The sequence below is a fragment of the Neophocaena asiaeorientalis genome, unplaced genomic scaffold, assembly GCF_003031525.2.
Source record: "Neophocaena asiaeorientalis asiaeorientalis breed wild unplaced genomic scaffold, Neophocaena_asiaeorientalis_V1.1 scaffold606, whole genome shotgun sequence".
Classification (NCBI taxonomy): domain Eukaryota; kingdom Metazoa; phylum Chordata; class Mammalia; order Artiodactyla; family Phocoenidae; genus Neophocaena; species Neophocaena asiaeorientalis.
In genome coordinates this window covers 6211621-6229308 of record NW_020173687.1, presented here as the reverse complement: position 1 = coordinate 6229308, position 17688 = coordinate 6211621, and the positions used below count along the sequence as shown (strand labels likewise).

General features: G+C 45.0%; 1 protein-coding gene across 8 annotated transcripts in view; it reads left to right on the top strand.

The window, feature by feature from the left end:
* Positions 1 to 17688, top strand: part of CASS4 (Cas scaffold protein family member 4) — a 46234-nt gene that overhangs the window by 6434 nt on the left and 22112 nt on the right. For 3 of the 8 annotated variants that reach the window (XM_024750351.1, XM_024750347.1, XM_024750346.1), the window contains one exon: positions 16034 to 16456. In XM_024750351.1, the coding sequence (XP_024606119.1) occupies positions 16034 to 16456 (423 nt within the window). Of the gene's footprint in view, positions 1 to 2884; positions 3017 to 12198; positions 13650 to 14950; positions 15385 to 15780; positions 16457 to 17688 lie in introns of those variants that run through there. The other 5 variants (XR_003003831.1, XM_024750345.1, XM_024750348.1 and 2 more) reach the window with 4 other exon arrangements.

Below are 17688 nucleotides of genomic sequence, written 5' to 3'. Positions count from 1 at the left end.
TTTCATTCATTCCACAAATATATTGAGCCAGACGCTGCTCTAAATGCCACAGAAGACAAAAGTCATAACTTTTCTCAATATTTAATAAACTGTCATTAGCGTTAAAAGTCCATTACCTTCTATTATTCTTTCCCCTGTTCGATAACCTTTATTTTCTCTTTTTTTTTTTATAAATTTATTTTTGGCTGTGTCGGGTCTTCGTTGCTGTGCGCGGGCTTTCTCTAGTTGCAGCGAGCGGGAGCTACTCTTGGTTGTGATGCGCGGGCTTCTCACTGCGGTGGCTTCTCGTTGCGGAGCACGGGCTCTAGGCATGTGGGCTCAGCAGTTGTCGCTCGTGGGCTCTAGAGCGCAGGCTCAGTAGTTGTGGCGCACAGGCTCAGTTGCTCCTTGGCATGTGGGATCTTCCCGGACCACGGCTCGAACCAGTGTCCCCTGCGTTGGCAGGTGGATTCTTAAACACTGTGCCACCAGGGGAGTCCATAACCTTTATTCTCTTAACATTGTATTTGCTATAGAGCTCACTTTGTCGGGGGAGAGGGTTGCAGAAAAAAGGCCAGACAGAACACCAACTGCTTATACTACAAGTTAAAAATGTTGCCAGGAGACTTTTCAAAGGAGAGTGGCCTGCATGATAATGGAATGAGGAAGCGACCTTAGAAATGTGTGTGGTCATGTTGGAACTGTGATGACTCAGGGGGGAAATGACAAGAGCCTGGAGGGGAAATAACTTCAAAGGAGGAAGGTGGAAGGCTGGTAACAAAGAAAAAAAAAAGATACCACTACAAGTGATATTCGAAGACTCCAACATGAGTTGCAAAAAGGAGAAATAAGTATTTTTGGAACCATTTCCAAACGTATTGCCCATAAACCATGTGTTTATTGGAATGGAAGAGGGCTCCTGTGTGCACATGGCAAGGACAGAGATAGGAACAAGAAGGCGGAGTGCACACCTGCACCTGGGACGGCATCTCCTGGCTCTTTGCGGGGAGGCTTTGCCAGCTCTTAAAACTCCTCTAGGAAATGTTATTCCTGGTCAAGTCTGGGCTCTGCATTGGGCCCACTCACTCCAGGGTGAATCGATTGTTCTTTTTCTTTAAACCCTTGCTTCTCCTTAGAATCAGGAGCAGTTTTGTTTGTTACACGTTTGTTAACAGGCAGCTTGTCTTTTGGGGCTTGGAGGGGGTGAGAATTGGGGTAAGAAAGCAGTAGGGTGCCTCTCCCTTGGAGACGCTTGCCATCTAGTTAACAAAAAGTAAAACGTACCTGTGGAATGTTCTCTTGGGTTCAGAATTTAAACTCAGAGGAGGCTGAAAGGAAATGAGAGTCAATTACTAATAGTGAGAATGTCAAGTTGCTTCTGTCCTACACGGATGTTTCCCAACATGGAGGGGATCAGCAGCCCTGGGGAAATCAACAGGGACAGTTACAAAGCACATTCTCTATAACCTTCCTTGTGGTGCTAGCAATGGGTTTATCTGTGGCTCATTATTGACAACAAAGTGAATAAACCCAGTGAACTGGAATAAATGCCCACCAACAGACTGAGAGAAGAACTTAAAGAACAGGTGGCTCGTTGCTTTCCTAACACCCCCAAAAATGACCCTAACAAATGGAGAATTCGGTGAACAAGTATGAACTTTCACATTTCTCTGAGATCCAGTAAACAGCTTGGACCAGTTTTGAATTCTTCCTGATCAATCAAATGGAAAATAATCACACCCTGCAGGGACTTTGACCTCATTCATACAAGATGATTTTAGGTGTGGTACACAGATAGAACATTTCTTAATGTTAGCTCTGTATTTTAATGTGCATTGGAAAAACCTAAAACTAGCTCATCAAACTTGTAATTTCATAGATCATATTGCTTTGGGAGACTGTTGTTTTTTTTATTGGCTTAATTTAATATTTTCCTTAAAGTTAAAAATGTACAGACAAGCACATGGATATGACAGGAAGCATGCAGTTAATAGACACACGAAGTTTAAGAAACACAGTCTTAGACAAAGCTTTCTCCTAATTGGCGGTGGTATAATTGCTTCAGACCAATCAAAGGACACGAAACACCTTCTTTCGTCTCCATGCCTTTGATCCCCTTTACGCTTCAAAACAAGAAAAAGGGAAGGAAGGAAAAGATGAGAAAGGAAAGGATCCCACCTGTCATTTTCTTTAATCCCTCTGATGGCTTTCATGAAGTAGGAGATAAGAGCAAGACGAAACAATGCAAAATGCAGGGGGTTGCAGCTGGATGGGAACCCTACACTTTCAGATGAGGATACTGAGGCCCAGGAAAATTCTCAACTACTTGCCCTCCTCCCTCCATGTGTTTCTCACAAGAGAGGGCTGAATTCTCAACCACTTACCTTGGCCCAACATTGCTTTCAACTCCTCTTTTCCCCAAACCAAATATCTGAAACAAGAATTCAGAGACTTGTCTAGCAAGGAATGAACTTGGAGGTGGGGATGGGGTTTGGGGGATGGATGAATAAATATGCTTGATCTCTAGGGCACTACAAGCTACAGAAACAGGTCCATGTTTGGGCCACATCCAAAAATATCAATTACTTAGAAGACCTGGGAGATCTTTATTGTTGCATCATTTCAACCCCGGGCTTAGACTTAACAGAACCTTGTTCACCTTCCTCCCACCAGCACACGTTGTCAGACATACAGTAGGTGCTTAATAACTGTCAAATCAGTGAAGCTCGAAAAGTGCATTTTAGCAAGGGTCCCATGAATAGGGGAAGTATATTCAAACAATATACCTTCCAGTAGGACCCAAACCTATTGGAAACCACAGTATTCAGACATCAGGGAAGAAAATGTTTCATTTCCATTGGGATTTTTTTGGAATTTTTTTCTGACCACAGCCTCTTTCTCAAAGTCTCATTAGTCGGCAGTGCCTTCTGCGGCTACCCAAGTCCCCGTGGCGAGAGGCCTTTTCATCTGAACCATTAGGAAGAATTCAAAGCTGGAAGGATCAGAGTTCAACATGATCATGGAGAAATCAGTTAAGGTTTGTGCGTGTTCACAGACTAAGCCATGGTCAGGATCATTTTTAGAGGTGTTGGGAAAACAAGGAATCCTTCTTTTATTCACGTTTTTCTTTTTCTCTTATATCCCTTCTCATTTCCAAGTTCACCAGGCTTATTCCCTTCTTAGTCCCCAGTGCCCACAGCTAAGCCAGAGACAATGGCTATTTGCATCCAGATGGGTGGAAGGGAACCGATGTGTTATGTAACCAGCCCCTACCTTTCCCACCCATGGCTGTTGGTTTCAGCCCAGATCTCTCACCCCACCCCCAGTAGGGACAGCTGCAGAAAGAGCAGTGCTCAGGCACAAGTGTTCTAGACCCCAAACCTCACAGCATGCCAGCACCAACTACTACAGGAGTTCCCTTCTGAAGTGATTTCTGCCAGTGTTTTCCAGGGTATGGACTAATCACCTTTAAAAATAATTTCTGGGCTTCCCTGGTGGCGCAGCGGTTGAGAGTCCGCCTGCCGATGCAGGGGACACGGGTTCGTGCCCCGGTGTGGGAGGATCCCACATGCCGCGGAGCGGCTGGGCCCGTGAGCCATGGCCACTGAGCCTGCGCGTCCGGAGCCTGTTGCTCCGCAACGGGAGAGGCCACAACAGTGAGAGGCCCGCGTACCGCAAAAAAAAAAAAAAAATAATAATTTCTTTAAAGGATCAAGACGAAGGTGAATGTGAGTATCTGAGTTTCTCTCCCCTGGAATCCATTTCCTGCAAGAGTTCAGTTGCTTAGGACTCAGAGTGAACTGTGTAAATGCATCCATTACTTGTTATTCTGCATTTTTTCCACTAAGTTAAGGAAGTAGGTAATGATGTTTCCCAAGCAACTATCCCATCAGTGGAAATTATCAAAAGTTGTTTTATGTCCCACGTTTTGAAGCAAAAAAGAGAGAAATTGAATTTTGTTTAGAAAGCTCTATTCTACTCAGTTAAGTTTTGGGTTTTTCTCGTTTGTTTTTTTCTTTTTTTTTTGCGGTACGCGGGCCTCTCACTGCTGTGGCCTCTCCCGTTGCGGAGCACAGGCTCCGGACGCGCAGGCTCAGCGGCCATGGCTCACGGGCCCAGCTGCTCCGCAGCATGTGGGATCTTCCTGGACCGGGGCACGAACCTGTGTTCCCTGCATCGGCAGGCGGACTCTCAACCACTGCGCCACCAGGGAAGCCCTAAGTTTTTTTTTTTAAAGCTTAAAGGTGACTCTAAATATAAAAGTAATCTGGAAAAAGGCATTTCAGTATCTCAGTTAAATGACTTCAGATCACTTTCTACACATTCTGGAGCCTTTTAGTCTAGAACTTTTCAACTTTTTCAGAAGCGGAGCTGAAGCTAAAACTCAGTTATTTTCTAGCCTATCTGGCAAATTAATATTAACCACAAGAAAGACAGCAGTTTTCCCTCAGCCTCTCTCATTTAACTGCTTTGCTAAGTTTTTTATAAAAATAGCTCCAAGAGAAGCAACTCTTCTTTATGCTGTGGGATGATGCAAGAAATTACTTAGCTGTCACCTCATTTAAAAAAAAATTCTAAGTATTTCTGAAAATGAAATGCAGATCATTGCAGCCGAGCTGTGTCAAGTTCTACAGCACCATGTTAGGCATGACACATTAAAAGGAAATAATTTAATGTAGTTGCAAATCTCAAGGCAAGTTCTGGTTGTGAAATATTACCATTTTGCTATGTTAAGTGACTCGGTTCCCTGTAACTTGTGGAATTTTACTTTTCAATGTAAATGTGGCTATGGAAAGCTACTGAAATTCATGAAAGGAAAGAAAAGTTAACTTAGAGAAGAGAAAGAGGAGGAGGCCTGATGGCCTGGTGGCCCATCTCAGCTGCAGACCTCATAATACAGTTCCACGTGGAAAGAAAGCAGCAAGTGGTTATCCCAACGCCTTCCCCAATGTTACGCGAGTGCAAGGCACAGCTGCAGTGTCCTGCGGCTGCTGGTCCTAATTTCTGGTCTTGGGAACAGTCCCCTCATGGGGGCCCCTCCCACCTGGCCCAGGTGTTTGTGCCCAGGACCATGTCATTCTGCAGCTGACCACAGGGGAGGGGGCATAGTGGTGGCAAAGGCACCCAGCCTCTCCTGTTTACCTGAAGACTTATTCGATGCCTCTCTAACTTACCTGGGCCAGGCCAGAAAAACCCTTAAAGCTTCACCCTACCTAAACTTCTGTGATTCTTAACACACCTACCGTTAGACCCTGTTGCCTTTAAGTGGTAGGTTGTTGTTGCCTTCTCTGGATGTCATCTGTGGCCCTACTCTCAAGGAGCTGGGGAGAAAGAAACACAAAATCAGCTGGTTCTCAACAACTGTCCAAGCACTTCTCAGCATTTTTCATGCTGTAAAGGGTCCTCTGATGGATGGGCAATGAGAGTCCCATCAATAGTGTGAGTTATCCTGGAAGTACACAAAGGGTTTCCCCAGATGCCAAATGCTTTTATGTGGCAAAATGCTTTGGGCTGAGATGAAGACTGACTGGGTCAAGGTTCCCTTCTATCAAATCTGGGAGTAGAACAAGCTTAAGTGATCATGGCAAGCAGGAGCTCAAGTTCACCAACGCAGAAGCAATTCTCTTCTAACAGAACAGAATCTTTTTTAAACACTAGATTTTTATATTGAAAAAGCAAAACACATACATATGGCTTTAAAATTTCAAACTGTACCAATGAACATGGACTGAAAGCATGTTTTCCTTTAATCCCAGAGCTCTATAGTTTCCTGGTCTCCGGTTCAGCTAGCCAGAGGGGGGCTTATGATGACTTATGTCATCTTCCAGAAAGATACTGTACCCATAAAAGCATACATGGGGACATACTGTCTGCACAGTTTCTCATCTTGCTTTTTAAAATATTAATCCTTGGGAATTCCCTGATGGTCCAGTGGTTAGGACTCCACACTTTCACTGCCCAGGGCCCAGGTTCAATCCCTGGTCGGGGAACTAAGATCCCACAAGCCACGTGATGCGGCCAAAAAAAAATTAATACTCTATTTTAGAGAATGTTCCACTTCGGCTCATTTAAACTCTACCCCATTATTTCTAATGGCTGTATAGTATTCCATTACACAAATGTGTCATTATTTACCAGTAATTACATTGAAGCCATTTCCCAAATTCTTAATGGAGAATCTAATTCTGATCCTCTAACCATACAACTTACCCAACTGAGATAAAAATGTTTTTATCAGCTTACCATGCCTCTCTCCAGAGGCACACTTTGTCATTTGCTCATCCATCGAAATGCACATGCCATCTCACGAAGGATAGCGTGCTAAGCACTATGATTTGTAGGCTAGAAGGGCAGACTCCAGGGTCAGAACTGCCTGTGTGCCAATCTTGGTTCTATTCGCTGCCCTCCGAGCAACCTTGGGCTAACTCACTCACCCTCTCTGCGCCTTAACTTTTCATCTCTTAAATGGGACATTAGTAACAGTCCCTGCTTTATGGGATTGTGACTATCAAGTGAGATAGTCAATGCTAATTATTTCCCCCAGCGCGTGAAACAGAGTTGAAAAGCTGTGAGCAACCCTTATTAATGAGGCATTGGCTACATAGAGAACAACAATACAAACGTGACTCAATATGCATCCGAAAGATTAGAGAGGATTTTTTTTCTCTTTGATTAATTATGGGAACTTAATATCAGTTGACACATACAGTGTGTAAGAAGTCTGCGTTGTAAGTGGGGAGCCTTCCCAGACAGCCCTTGCTGTGACTCCTTAAAGCCTATCGAGCCCTCCTTATCTCTCCCCAGATTGCCTTGCAGAATGCTGTCACCCATCCACATCTCTCATTAAAAAAATGTCATGTGGATACTTTGTTTCTTCCTCAGGGTTGTCCTCCTTCCTCTGTCTTTCTTCCCTTTTTGGAGAATGTGGGTGGGAAAGGGAAAATGGAGGTGGTGAGGGGATTTTTCTCATGCTCTTAGAAGCTTTATTTCTCTCTCTCTTCTCTCGATTTTGTTTAACATAATGCACTTTAAAATATGATGGAAAATAAACATTCACGAGCCAACAGATAGCAGCATTCTCTCTGCTTTGATCTTTCTAAGCCTATCTATGTATTTATATAATATGAAATACTTCCAAGTACATTGAAGGAGAGACCTTTGTCTTTAAAGATGATCAAAGAGCTTTCTCCGTTCTGCATGTGCTCCTATGTTCTGAGTCTGGGCTCAGCAGCCTCATAAAAGATGTATTAGAGAATATCTCATTGATCTCAAAGGAAAAGTTCCTACATCCAGGGAAAACCTTCATGAACTTCTTATGTATAACTATTCTCTCTCATGGCCCTCAGAGGGGGAGTATCAATCATGCCATCACCTCCCCCTAAAACTAACTACTACTTCCAAGAATTCTTGGAAGTAAGTCATGGAATCTGTGAGAAGGAAGCTAAAATGCTAAACATGGATGCTTTTCAAAGAAGGATTTTAGTAGAAGAAGAATGCCCGTCTTGTTAATGGGGTTCCACGATGTCGTACAGAGCAGGGACCCAGCAACGGCTTTCTGCTCAGGGTTCCTTCCATATTTATGATCTCTATCTCTTCCTGTCTGGGACACGTATTTATTTTCTACTTCCTGCTGTGAGCTGGTGACCCTGTGGTATGATTTACCTTCCCAAGGAAATGAAGATTTTCTGGCTACTTTAATGGAAAACATTCCAGGGTCTCTACTCTCCTATCCCCTGGCCACTAACTCTGTCATTTCAAGAATACAAGAGTCTGGGGGTGGGGGGAACACTTGTGGAGGATAAAGCGTGGAAGAAGCAGGATTGGGTCATGATGCTGATCTGACCCTTGTGAAGGGAAAGAGGGGAGCAAGCAGGGGAGGGTAGAGAGAGCCTCAGACTGTGAGCATTTTGCACATAGTCTTGGATAACATAATGGGGGGGGTGGTGACGGGGTGCTTCAGAACAGATTGCCCATTAGAGGAGTCCTGCACTGGGCAGAAATGCTCCAGCCCCCGCTTGTTAACTTCCAGTTTGCAAAGGAAACCAGTGTGGGGCCTCTAAGAGCCCAGCAGTGGGCTGGACTCAGCCGCAGAGTACTTCATTTGGCCCAAGTAATCATCTTTTGAAATCTGCCTGAGCGTGCCGCAGTCTCCACCACTCCCAAACGTCTGACACCTGGCCTGCCTCCCTGACATAATACTGCTTGCCCGGCTCCTATGACCATTTGAGTTTGCCTCTCCTGCCTATAGATGTCATTAACCCAGCTCCTTCTAAGTTTACATGCATCTAGACTTTAGCAGATTAGAGTAGGAAATTGACTTGGACTTGGGGAGGCGGTGCACTGAATTGACAATAGCAGGCTTCAGAGTCCGACAAACTCGATTTTGAATCCCCACTCTACTGACTGCTGCTGTGTGACCTTAACCTCTCCTAGTCTCGGGCACCATAAAGCTCTAAAATGAGGCCAACACAGCAAGTGAGCCACCCACCCCCACCCCATCCAGCTCGAACACTGAGTTTCTGCAGCTTTGCTTTTTCAAGTGAACTGAAGAAAAGTGGAAAGTAAAGCAGGAAGGCAAGCCAGGCTCTTGGAGAGCCAGCATGGGGCAGTCACTGAGGACCTGTGCCCACCCTCCCGGCCCAGAGAGGGGATGACCATCCTGGCGGTGGGAATGATGCAGAAGCCCAAAAAGAGGCTTTAGCAGGTGGCATTTCTACAGGCTCATCTAATATTCTACTTAGAACTGTAGCTGCTGGCTCTTTGCATCACTGCAGAAGACAAAGTATGAGAACCAAATCTGTCTCTCTGCATCTTACTTCCCTTGGTCCACAGCGCGCCTCTCTTCCCTTCTCTGGCAGTTACAATCCTGCCCTTCTTTCAAGACTCACCTCAGGGTTGCCCGCAATCCCTTGCCAACTCCTCCTGGCAGTGCTCCTAGAGCCAACTGCCACCCTCATCTGAGCCTCAGGCATCTCCCGCCTGGACTGGATCACTAGCTTTGGCTTCACACTGGCTCCGTGGAATCCCCTTTCCACCCAGCAATCAGAGATAAACATCAACCAATATGGAAACCAAGCCCCAGGTTTTTGTTTACTTCTCTCCAGACAACCTGGTCATCTTTCAGGTTCCCCGACTCACGGTGCACTTCGCATAGACACACAAATTCAATCCCTCCCTCCCTCACCCACTTTTCTTCCTCTGACTGGATGATTTTTCCCCCTTTCTTGATCTGACTAACTTCTACTCACTCCCAGATTGCAAGTTCCATGGCCCGTTTCTCAAGGGAACATTCCCTAAGCCCTCATCCATCCCCACTTCCCAACTGCACTCATAATTCCTCATAAATGTCTATATCTTCCTTCATTGCACTTAAGAGAAGTAGAAACCCTACGTTTATTTCTGATGTGACTGGAATGTGTCTCCTCTGCTAGGACGTACCCCGGCGTGAGATCAGGAACTGTTTTGTTCACCACTGTATCTCTAGCAGAGTGCTGGGCATGTAATCGACGCTCAATGCAATCTTGATGTATGAATGATTGAATGAATGAATGAATGAAGCTAGCTAATTACTCCCATGACTCATTGCTGATTCAGTATAGATTAGCACATTGCATCTGGCCATTGTGTGAACGTCTCCCCAGAGAGGGAATCTGTTGTTTGCCTTCGTTTCCCTAGTCTCCTTTCCCTTCTCCCAACTGTTGTATGAAGATGGGCATTTGGGGGAAATGTCCTTTTTGGAAGTTGGTTAAGAAGGTTTCTTCTGTTGTACCTAGAACCTAACTGTCTTTTTTTTTTTTTTTTTGCGGTACGCGGGCCTCTCACCGTTGTGGCCTCTCCCGTTGCGGAGCACAGGCTCCGGACGCGCAGGCTCAGCGGCCATGGCTCACGGGCCCAGCCGCTCTGCGGCATGTGGGATCTTCCCGGACCGGGGCACGAACCCACGTCCCCTGCATCGGCAGGTGGACTCTCAACCACTGCGCCACCACGGAAGCCCCCCTAACTGTCTTTGTGCCCAAAGAGAATAAAAATATAAACATATGCCCTCTTTCATCTCTTAAATATCTACACGAATGTTTCCAAATTATCACCCTGTTAAAAAATAACTTGGGAGTGGCCTCAGTGACAATTGCAGTTGTTATCAGGATGCTTTGCAGTCCTCGTCAGTCCCTTCCATCTGTTGTCTGTAAAGTGTTCAGCGCAGTGCCGGGGCATTGGGTTCACGATGCCTGTTTGCTGTGGCTGCTATTTCTTGTTCTCCCCACACGGCCAGCCTGTCCATAAAAGCCTGGGTTGCCCCGACCGGACTGTTTCTTGAACATGCCTAGAGGGTCATCACCTCCAAGTCCCGTGGATGCACGTGGAGGAGCCCAGCCTCCAGCGTGTGGTCAGGGACATTCTCTTCAAGAGGTGACTCGAACTGAGATCTGAAGGAGGATGAGTCATTCGTGCAAAGATCTGGCAGAAGAGCGTTCAGGGCAGGAGGACTAGCATGGGCAAAGGTCCTGAGGTGGAAGCAAGCTTAGTGCATCGCAGGAAAGTAAGAAAACGATGCAGCTGGAGGGAAATTAACGGAGGAGTAGCAGCTCGGGAAGCCGATCAGGCAGGGCAATCTGGTAGGGAGTTTAGGTTTTGTTCTAAATGGGGTTCTAAGCAACTGGACATTTTTAAACAAGAGACCAAAAGTCTGATTTATGTGTATAAAATACCACTCTCTGCAAATCAAAACTACAATGAGGTATCACTTCACACTGTCAGAATGGCCATCATCCAAAAGCCTACAGATAATAAATGCTGGAGAGGGTGTGGAGAAAAGGGAACCCTCCTACACTGCTGGTGGGAATGTAAATTGGTGTGGTCACTATGGAAAACAGTATGTAGGTTCCTCAAAAAACTAAAAATAGTGCTACCATGTGATCCATCAATCCCACTCCTGGGCATATATCTGGAGAAAACCATACTTTGAAAAGATACATGCACCACAATGTTCATAGCAGCACTATTTACAATAGCCAAGACGTGGAAGCACCCTAAGTGTCCATCGACAGAGGAGTGGATAAAGAAGATGTGGTACATGTATATTATACAGTGGAATATTACCCAGAGCCATAAAAAGAATGAAATAATGCCATTTGCAGCAACACGGATAGACCTAGAGATTATCATACCAAGTGAAGTAAGCCAGACAGAGAAAGACAAATATACCAAATATCATTCTGGCTGGTGTCTAGAGACTGAATTGTAAGGGGAAGCGTGCAATAACGGATGTGAGGAGAAGGCTTAGAGTCCATGTGACCTCGGACAAGTCATTTGACCTCTCTGACCCTCCATTTCCTCATCTGTAAGATGGGAATAAGAAAACCTCCCTCTGAGGCAGTTGAAAATTAAGTGACATAATGGCTTCAGTGCCCCCAACACAAGTCCCCATTCAATGTAGTCCACTGTTACCTACCTTTTCTGGGAGAGGAACTCCCCAAGATTTCTCACATTTTAAAAATTCTTTTATGACACAAATTTTGATAGTCTTTGTTATTAAAACTCTAAGACATTAATTGACTGCAGGAGATGTCTCTGGACCAACTATAATGAAATACTATTCTGAAGGGAGTCATGTTATAGCAACATATTTAGGATTTTCCTTTGCTGGGACTTTACATCCTTTAAGATGCTGGCTGCTGCTCTGAAGGCTATAAGTGCAAAGTAAACTGTGTCTCCATTTTGGACACAGCTGTGGGTGCCCAATGGGGTGAGTGATCACACAAGCCCATTGTTCTCTGGACAAGCATCCCCGCCTTTTGCAACAGGCAAATCCACTGGCCAAGCTGATGCCAATCTGGGCACTTCAAAGCAACTGCCATGTTGAAGCAACTGCTCTGTGTAAAGATACACACTATCTTATTTCTAGACAAGTGGAAGCACGTCTCAGATGATGGGCTTTTTCTTTTCAGACTATGTTAGATGTATTTCATGGGAATTGTGATGATGGGTTGGAGATTGTGTTTTGTTTTCCCATTTCTTCCCAGTGTGGACAGTTAAAGTATCATTTTCATAAAGGTAAAATCATGACTCTCATGCGAATATAAAATGAACTCATGTCAAAGATTTTATTAAACTGAGTAATTAATGAAGGAACCAGAAAAACAGTTAAAAGAGCATTTGAGGATCTAGGTATCTGGAGACAATTCAATACAGGAATATTGGGATAGGATTGCAGGGCTAGACACAAATCTGGTTAAAATCCAGCCAACAAGATAATAAACCATTAACATTTCAGGTTATCTTTTCTTACTGAACAGAAGTTACTGGCTTCTTTAACTGGAAAAAAAAAGTCCACAAGGTAGCAAGTAACTTTACTAAGTCAGGACCTTTAATCAATACGCTTTATAAGATTCGAAACCTCCCTTCCCTCTAAATGCTTCATCTCTGCTCGATTCTCTAAAGCTGAGCACCCATATTCATGTGAAACCAACTGACAGCACATTGAAGGGACAGTACTAGAGTGGGCAGACTAGCCAGGCCTCGAGGTCCATCTTCTGGACATCTCAGGGGTGATTCTTACTGAAAGCCATCAAAAAGAGTGGCCAGAGAGTCAGAGAGCTTCCTTCTTCTTAGACAGAAATAGGAGCTCTCACCTTGGTGCTGTGTGTCTCTTTACCTTCCAAAAACTTGAACCTAAGGCATCGCATCACTCATCCTTAACCACCCATTAACTAACCAAGTAGCCAGTGAGCACCTACTGTGTGCTGGAATCTGGGGATACAGTAAGAGCAGGAAAGTGTGGTCCCTGCTCTCCTGGACGTTATTCTCTGCAGGGAGACAGATGCCAAATAGATGATCGCCCGCTTAATGATTAAATACAAGGGTCATAAATCCTGATATGGAAAGGTGTTAAGAAAAAAAAATGGGGAGAGCTAGCTTAGTCTGGAGGAATATGGGTAACGGAGCATCATCTTTCAAGGAAAGGACACTTTAAATTAATCTGAAAGGATGAGAGGGGTTTCACGGGGAGCAGGGGGGCAAGGTGCTAACTGTTTTGGGTAGAGGGAACAGCTTGTGTGAAGGATTCGAGGACCCCAAAAGGGTGGCGCTCCTGAGTGGGTGGTGAGGAAGTGACGCCATGAGGCTGGACAGGAGAGCAGGGGCCTGGAAGTTTTAGCAGAGTTGGGGCTTCATCCAAAGGGTGCTGGGGAGCCGTCGAAGGGCCGTAGGATGAGGAATGACACGATCAAAATTTGTGTCCCTGGAAAGTCCAGCGCTGGGAACAGTGCTGGTAAATACTCAGTAAACATTGGCAGAATTCGTGAAGGAGCACAGGGCTGGCCCGAGGGGATGCTTGCCAGGATCCCTGGCTGTTAGCTGTAACTCAGCTCTTTGCTTTCCAGTTGAACCTCATAAACTCACTCAACCTCAGACAAGTAAGCCTTCATACCATCCCTCTAGCTGAGGATCTGTGGTTCGCCATGGATGAAAGAGAAAATCTCCGCAAGCAGCAATGACCCTCACTGTACACCAGCGCGTAACGCTTCAGGCCCTTCTTCCTTCTTTGAAAAATGAGTTAACAGTGGAGATGCCCCAGGGAGGTAACGCCCTTCCCAGACTGCAAAAACATTTCAAGTTTTCTTGACAAAGATTTTAAAACGAATGCGCCATCCAACCAAGAGCTAATGCACAGGGTATGTTAGTGTGCAAGGAAATGGGCAGTTTCATTCAAGGGTCAGGGTGGGCAGATGTGGAAATGACTCAGACCTCGCTGGAGGGCCGTGAGCAGCCTGGAAGGGGGAGCCCCAATGATTTCCACCTGCAACTCCCCTCCCACAAATGTGTCTGTGGAAATAACAGGGGGAGTTGCAGATGGTTGGCTATCAAGGTAATCATTTCAGCATTGTTTGTAATCGCTAAAAACTGGAATTAGCTAAAATGTCCCCAGATCAGGAAGTTCGAGTATGGGTCATTCATACAATGGAAAACCATTCTGCTGTTTAAAAGGATAGTGAAGAAAACTGTTTATAGGCCGAGGAAGATGTTCACAATCTATTTTTAAGTGGGGAAAAGCAGATTATAAAACTGGATGTATCATAGATTCTTATTATGTTTTTTTAAACATCTTTATTGGAGTGTAATTGCTTTACAGTGATGTGTTAGTTGCTGCTGTATAACAAAGTGAATCAGCTATATATATACATATATCCCCATATCTCCTCCCTCTTGCGTCTCCCTCCCACCCTCCCTATCCCACCCCTCTAGGTGGACACAAAGCACCGAGCTGATCTCCCTGTGCTATGCGGCTGCTTCCCCCTAGTTATCTATTTTACATTTGGTAGTGTATATATGTCCATGCCACTCTCTCACTTCGTCCCAGCTTACCCTTCCCCCTCCCCGTGTCCTCAAGTCCATTCTCACCCTGCATCTTTATTCCTGTCCTGCCCCTAGGTTAAAATATAATTGTTACTCTAAGTACGTATATGAACATGTAGGTTCAAGAAAAGGTCTGGAAAGACACAACCAAAGAAGTAACAGTAGTGACCTGTGGTTGGCGGCACTGTGGGTGCTTTTGGATTTTTCTATTTTCTTATCATCATTTTGTATTCTTTTATGAACTTTCATCGCTTTTGTAGCAAGGAAAAAAAGGCTCATGTACAAAAATGTGTGTGATCTCCTAGGATCTCAGCTGCTGTAGATTTTGTGGAGTATTTTCAGTGCTTATTTGCCTGCAAGGAGGATTTGATTCTACTTAGTCTTCTCAGATATACATGCATGTGTTTCCCCAAATCCACAGACCTGATTGTGGGTTTAAGATGGTATTCTTCAGCAGTTGGCCATCCAATTCCATTTTTGTGACAGAAAAAGAAAACATTATTATGCAAAAAAAAAACTGCATCAGTTCTCAACCAATGTAATGGGAGGATTGGTCGTTTCTGCTTTATTTATAAACTGTATATATTAGGGACTAGTGGGTATAAAAAGTATAATTAACTAAATTTGATTTTTTAAAAAGGCAGCCGGAAGGATGAATACCAAAATGCTGTAAATAGTTACCTCTGAGTGGTGGGATTGTAGGTAATTTTCACTTTCTTCTTTTTGCTTCTCTACGTTTCCTAATTTTTCTGTAATGCACTGATATAATAAGGGAAGGAGGCGATTACTTTAAAACCCACAGAAACAAATTGCATTCTTTTATTGACAGCAGAAAATTCCAGTAAGAAGGGGTTTTACCATTGTTGTCGTTACAACAGGTGGTTTTGCGTTTTTTGGAGGACTGTGTGGCTTACACAAAGAGCATGGGTCTGAGAATTAGGAGACTGCCTGTGTTTTGATCCTGGCTGTATAGACTAGTCACTCACCCCCTGCGTCTTTGTTTCATTGCACGTGAATAAATGAACATTGATGGAGCCTCGCCTATGCGCCTGGGTACGTGCTTGATGCTGGGGAGAGAGCAGCAAATTGAGTGAGGTCTGGTCCCGGAAGTCATGGAATTTCCAGTTCCAGTCGGGAGAAAAACAACCACCAGGCAAAAGGCAGTAGAATCATCTTGACACTTTACAGCCAAGCATTACTGAGCACTTAGCAAATGCCAGGCACTGTTCAATGAGCTTTCTACACTTACCAACCCATTTAATTCTCACAATAACTCCATCAGGTAGATGGTACTTTTATTCCCATTTTACAGACAAGGAAACTGAGGCCCAAAGAGAGTAGCTAATTTACTCAAGGGCACACAGCTAGGAAGTCACAGAGTCAGGATTTCAACCCAACTCTGCTAGGCTGCCCTCTAACTAAGGGGGTCATAAATTAAATCAGGACCATGAAAGGGGAGAGACTGGACCTGGTCTTAGGGTAGAGGTAATACTTCCTGGAGGATCTGACATTTCACCTGAGACCACGCCCCACACTCCCCAAGGATGGGTAGAAATAAATCAGGCAAACAACAGGGACAGGGCCTCTGGGGTCGAGGAAACAAGATAAATGAGCAGCTGTGACTGGGTGCTAAGCGAGTGGTATGGCTGCAGTGGTTATTGGCAATGATAACAACCGTGAATTCTTTCGCCCCTGCCCCCAGATGCTCTTGGCCAGGGCACTTTATGACAACCACCCCGACTGCGCCGATGAGCTGGCTTTCTGCAGAGGAGACATCCTGACCATTCTGGAACAAAATGTGCCAGAAAGCAAGGGCTGGTGGAAGTGTTTGCTTCACGGGAGGCAAGGCCTGGCCCCTGCCAACCGCCTTGAAATCCTCATGGAGGTCCCTGCCGACAGACCCTGTCCCCCTTTCCTGAGAGACCCGGAAGATGCTTCCACCAGCTCCCAGGAGACCTATGAAGTGCCCACCCCGCTCAACCCCTCATCTCCAGGCCCTGTGTACGAGCAGATGAGGAGCTGGGTGGAGCGGCCTCCGCCTCCCACCGTCCAAGTCTATGAAGTCCCTGACCCGCCTGCCAGCGCCAGAATCGTCTGTGAAAAGACTCTAAGCTTTCCAAAGCAGGTAAGCCTGTTTCTGGACAGAAGAAATAGGTCAAGGGGTATGTAGCACCCAGGGGCTTAACTACCCTTGAATCGTGGGCTTCCGTCAGGAGATCAAACGTACAAGATGGGAACCAGATGGCCGGGGTGAGTGGATGAGCTTGTGTTTGGCGCCCACTTTGGTTGTCATTAACACTCTGGGTACCCTGGCGGTTCCTGGCTCGCCAAGACACCCACACTTTGCAGGAAACGAAATGCTTAGTCAAGCTGTGTGTGAAAGCATCCCAACATTTATGGTGGTGTTTTTTTACACCAGGAACACTAAGATGGCTAGTGGTAAATGGAGGGGTTGAATTTCCATGGGTCAAAGGCAGGAAATCACTCATCAGATTTAAAATTTGTATTCCTTTCAATCCAGAAACTTTCCTTTCAGAATAGCTGCAGAAATATACAAGAAGGCAGAAATAGATCTGGACGAGGAGGCCATAGGCACTATAGCATTATTTGTTACAGGGAAAAATCCAGGATGCCTAAATGTGTATTCATGGGGTATTTGTTACATAAATTTCGGCATAACCCTATGATGAGCTACTATGCAGTTGTGAAAAAAAGATGAAGCAGTCCTATAAGGTATTTATAAGTGGGGACAAAGAACCATTTAAATAAAAACCAACCTAACAAAGAAAAACTCAAAAAAAAAATTGTGTGTGTATGTGTGCATTGAAAAGAATACACACCGATGGTGGTTACGCTTAGGAAGTGGAACTGGTTAAGGAGAAAGTGAAAGAAGGCATTAAGCAGGGACCTTTATTTTATTCGCTCCTGTGTCCCCAGCATCTGGGACCATGCCTGGCATGGGGTGGGTACTTGATAAACATTTGATGAACAAAGAGACTAGGAAGTTGATTTGTGCGTTATGTAGAGCATGTGTTACATCTGTAGTTTTTAAAAATAACAATTTTTAAAAAACAGAGGAAAAGAAGCGCTCAGTAAATGCAGAATGAAACTGTCGTTTTTTTTTTTTAAAGAAGGAAAGGAGTTAAAAGAAGAGAAAAATAATGTACTGTTTTTCCCCAAGCCCTGGCCTTCATGAAGTGTTAAGAATGTAGAACAGATTTGCATATGGTCTTCAGTCACTGCAGGCATTTCCTGCCGTCACACACTTTGCTTTCAGCTCAGATGACACATCCCACCCGGGCCCAGCTCTGCATGGAAGTCCCGGTGAGGTCCGTGTCCAGGAAGGCCCTCTCCTCC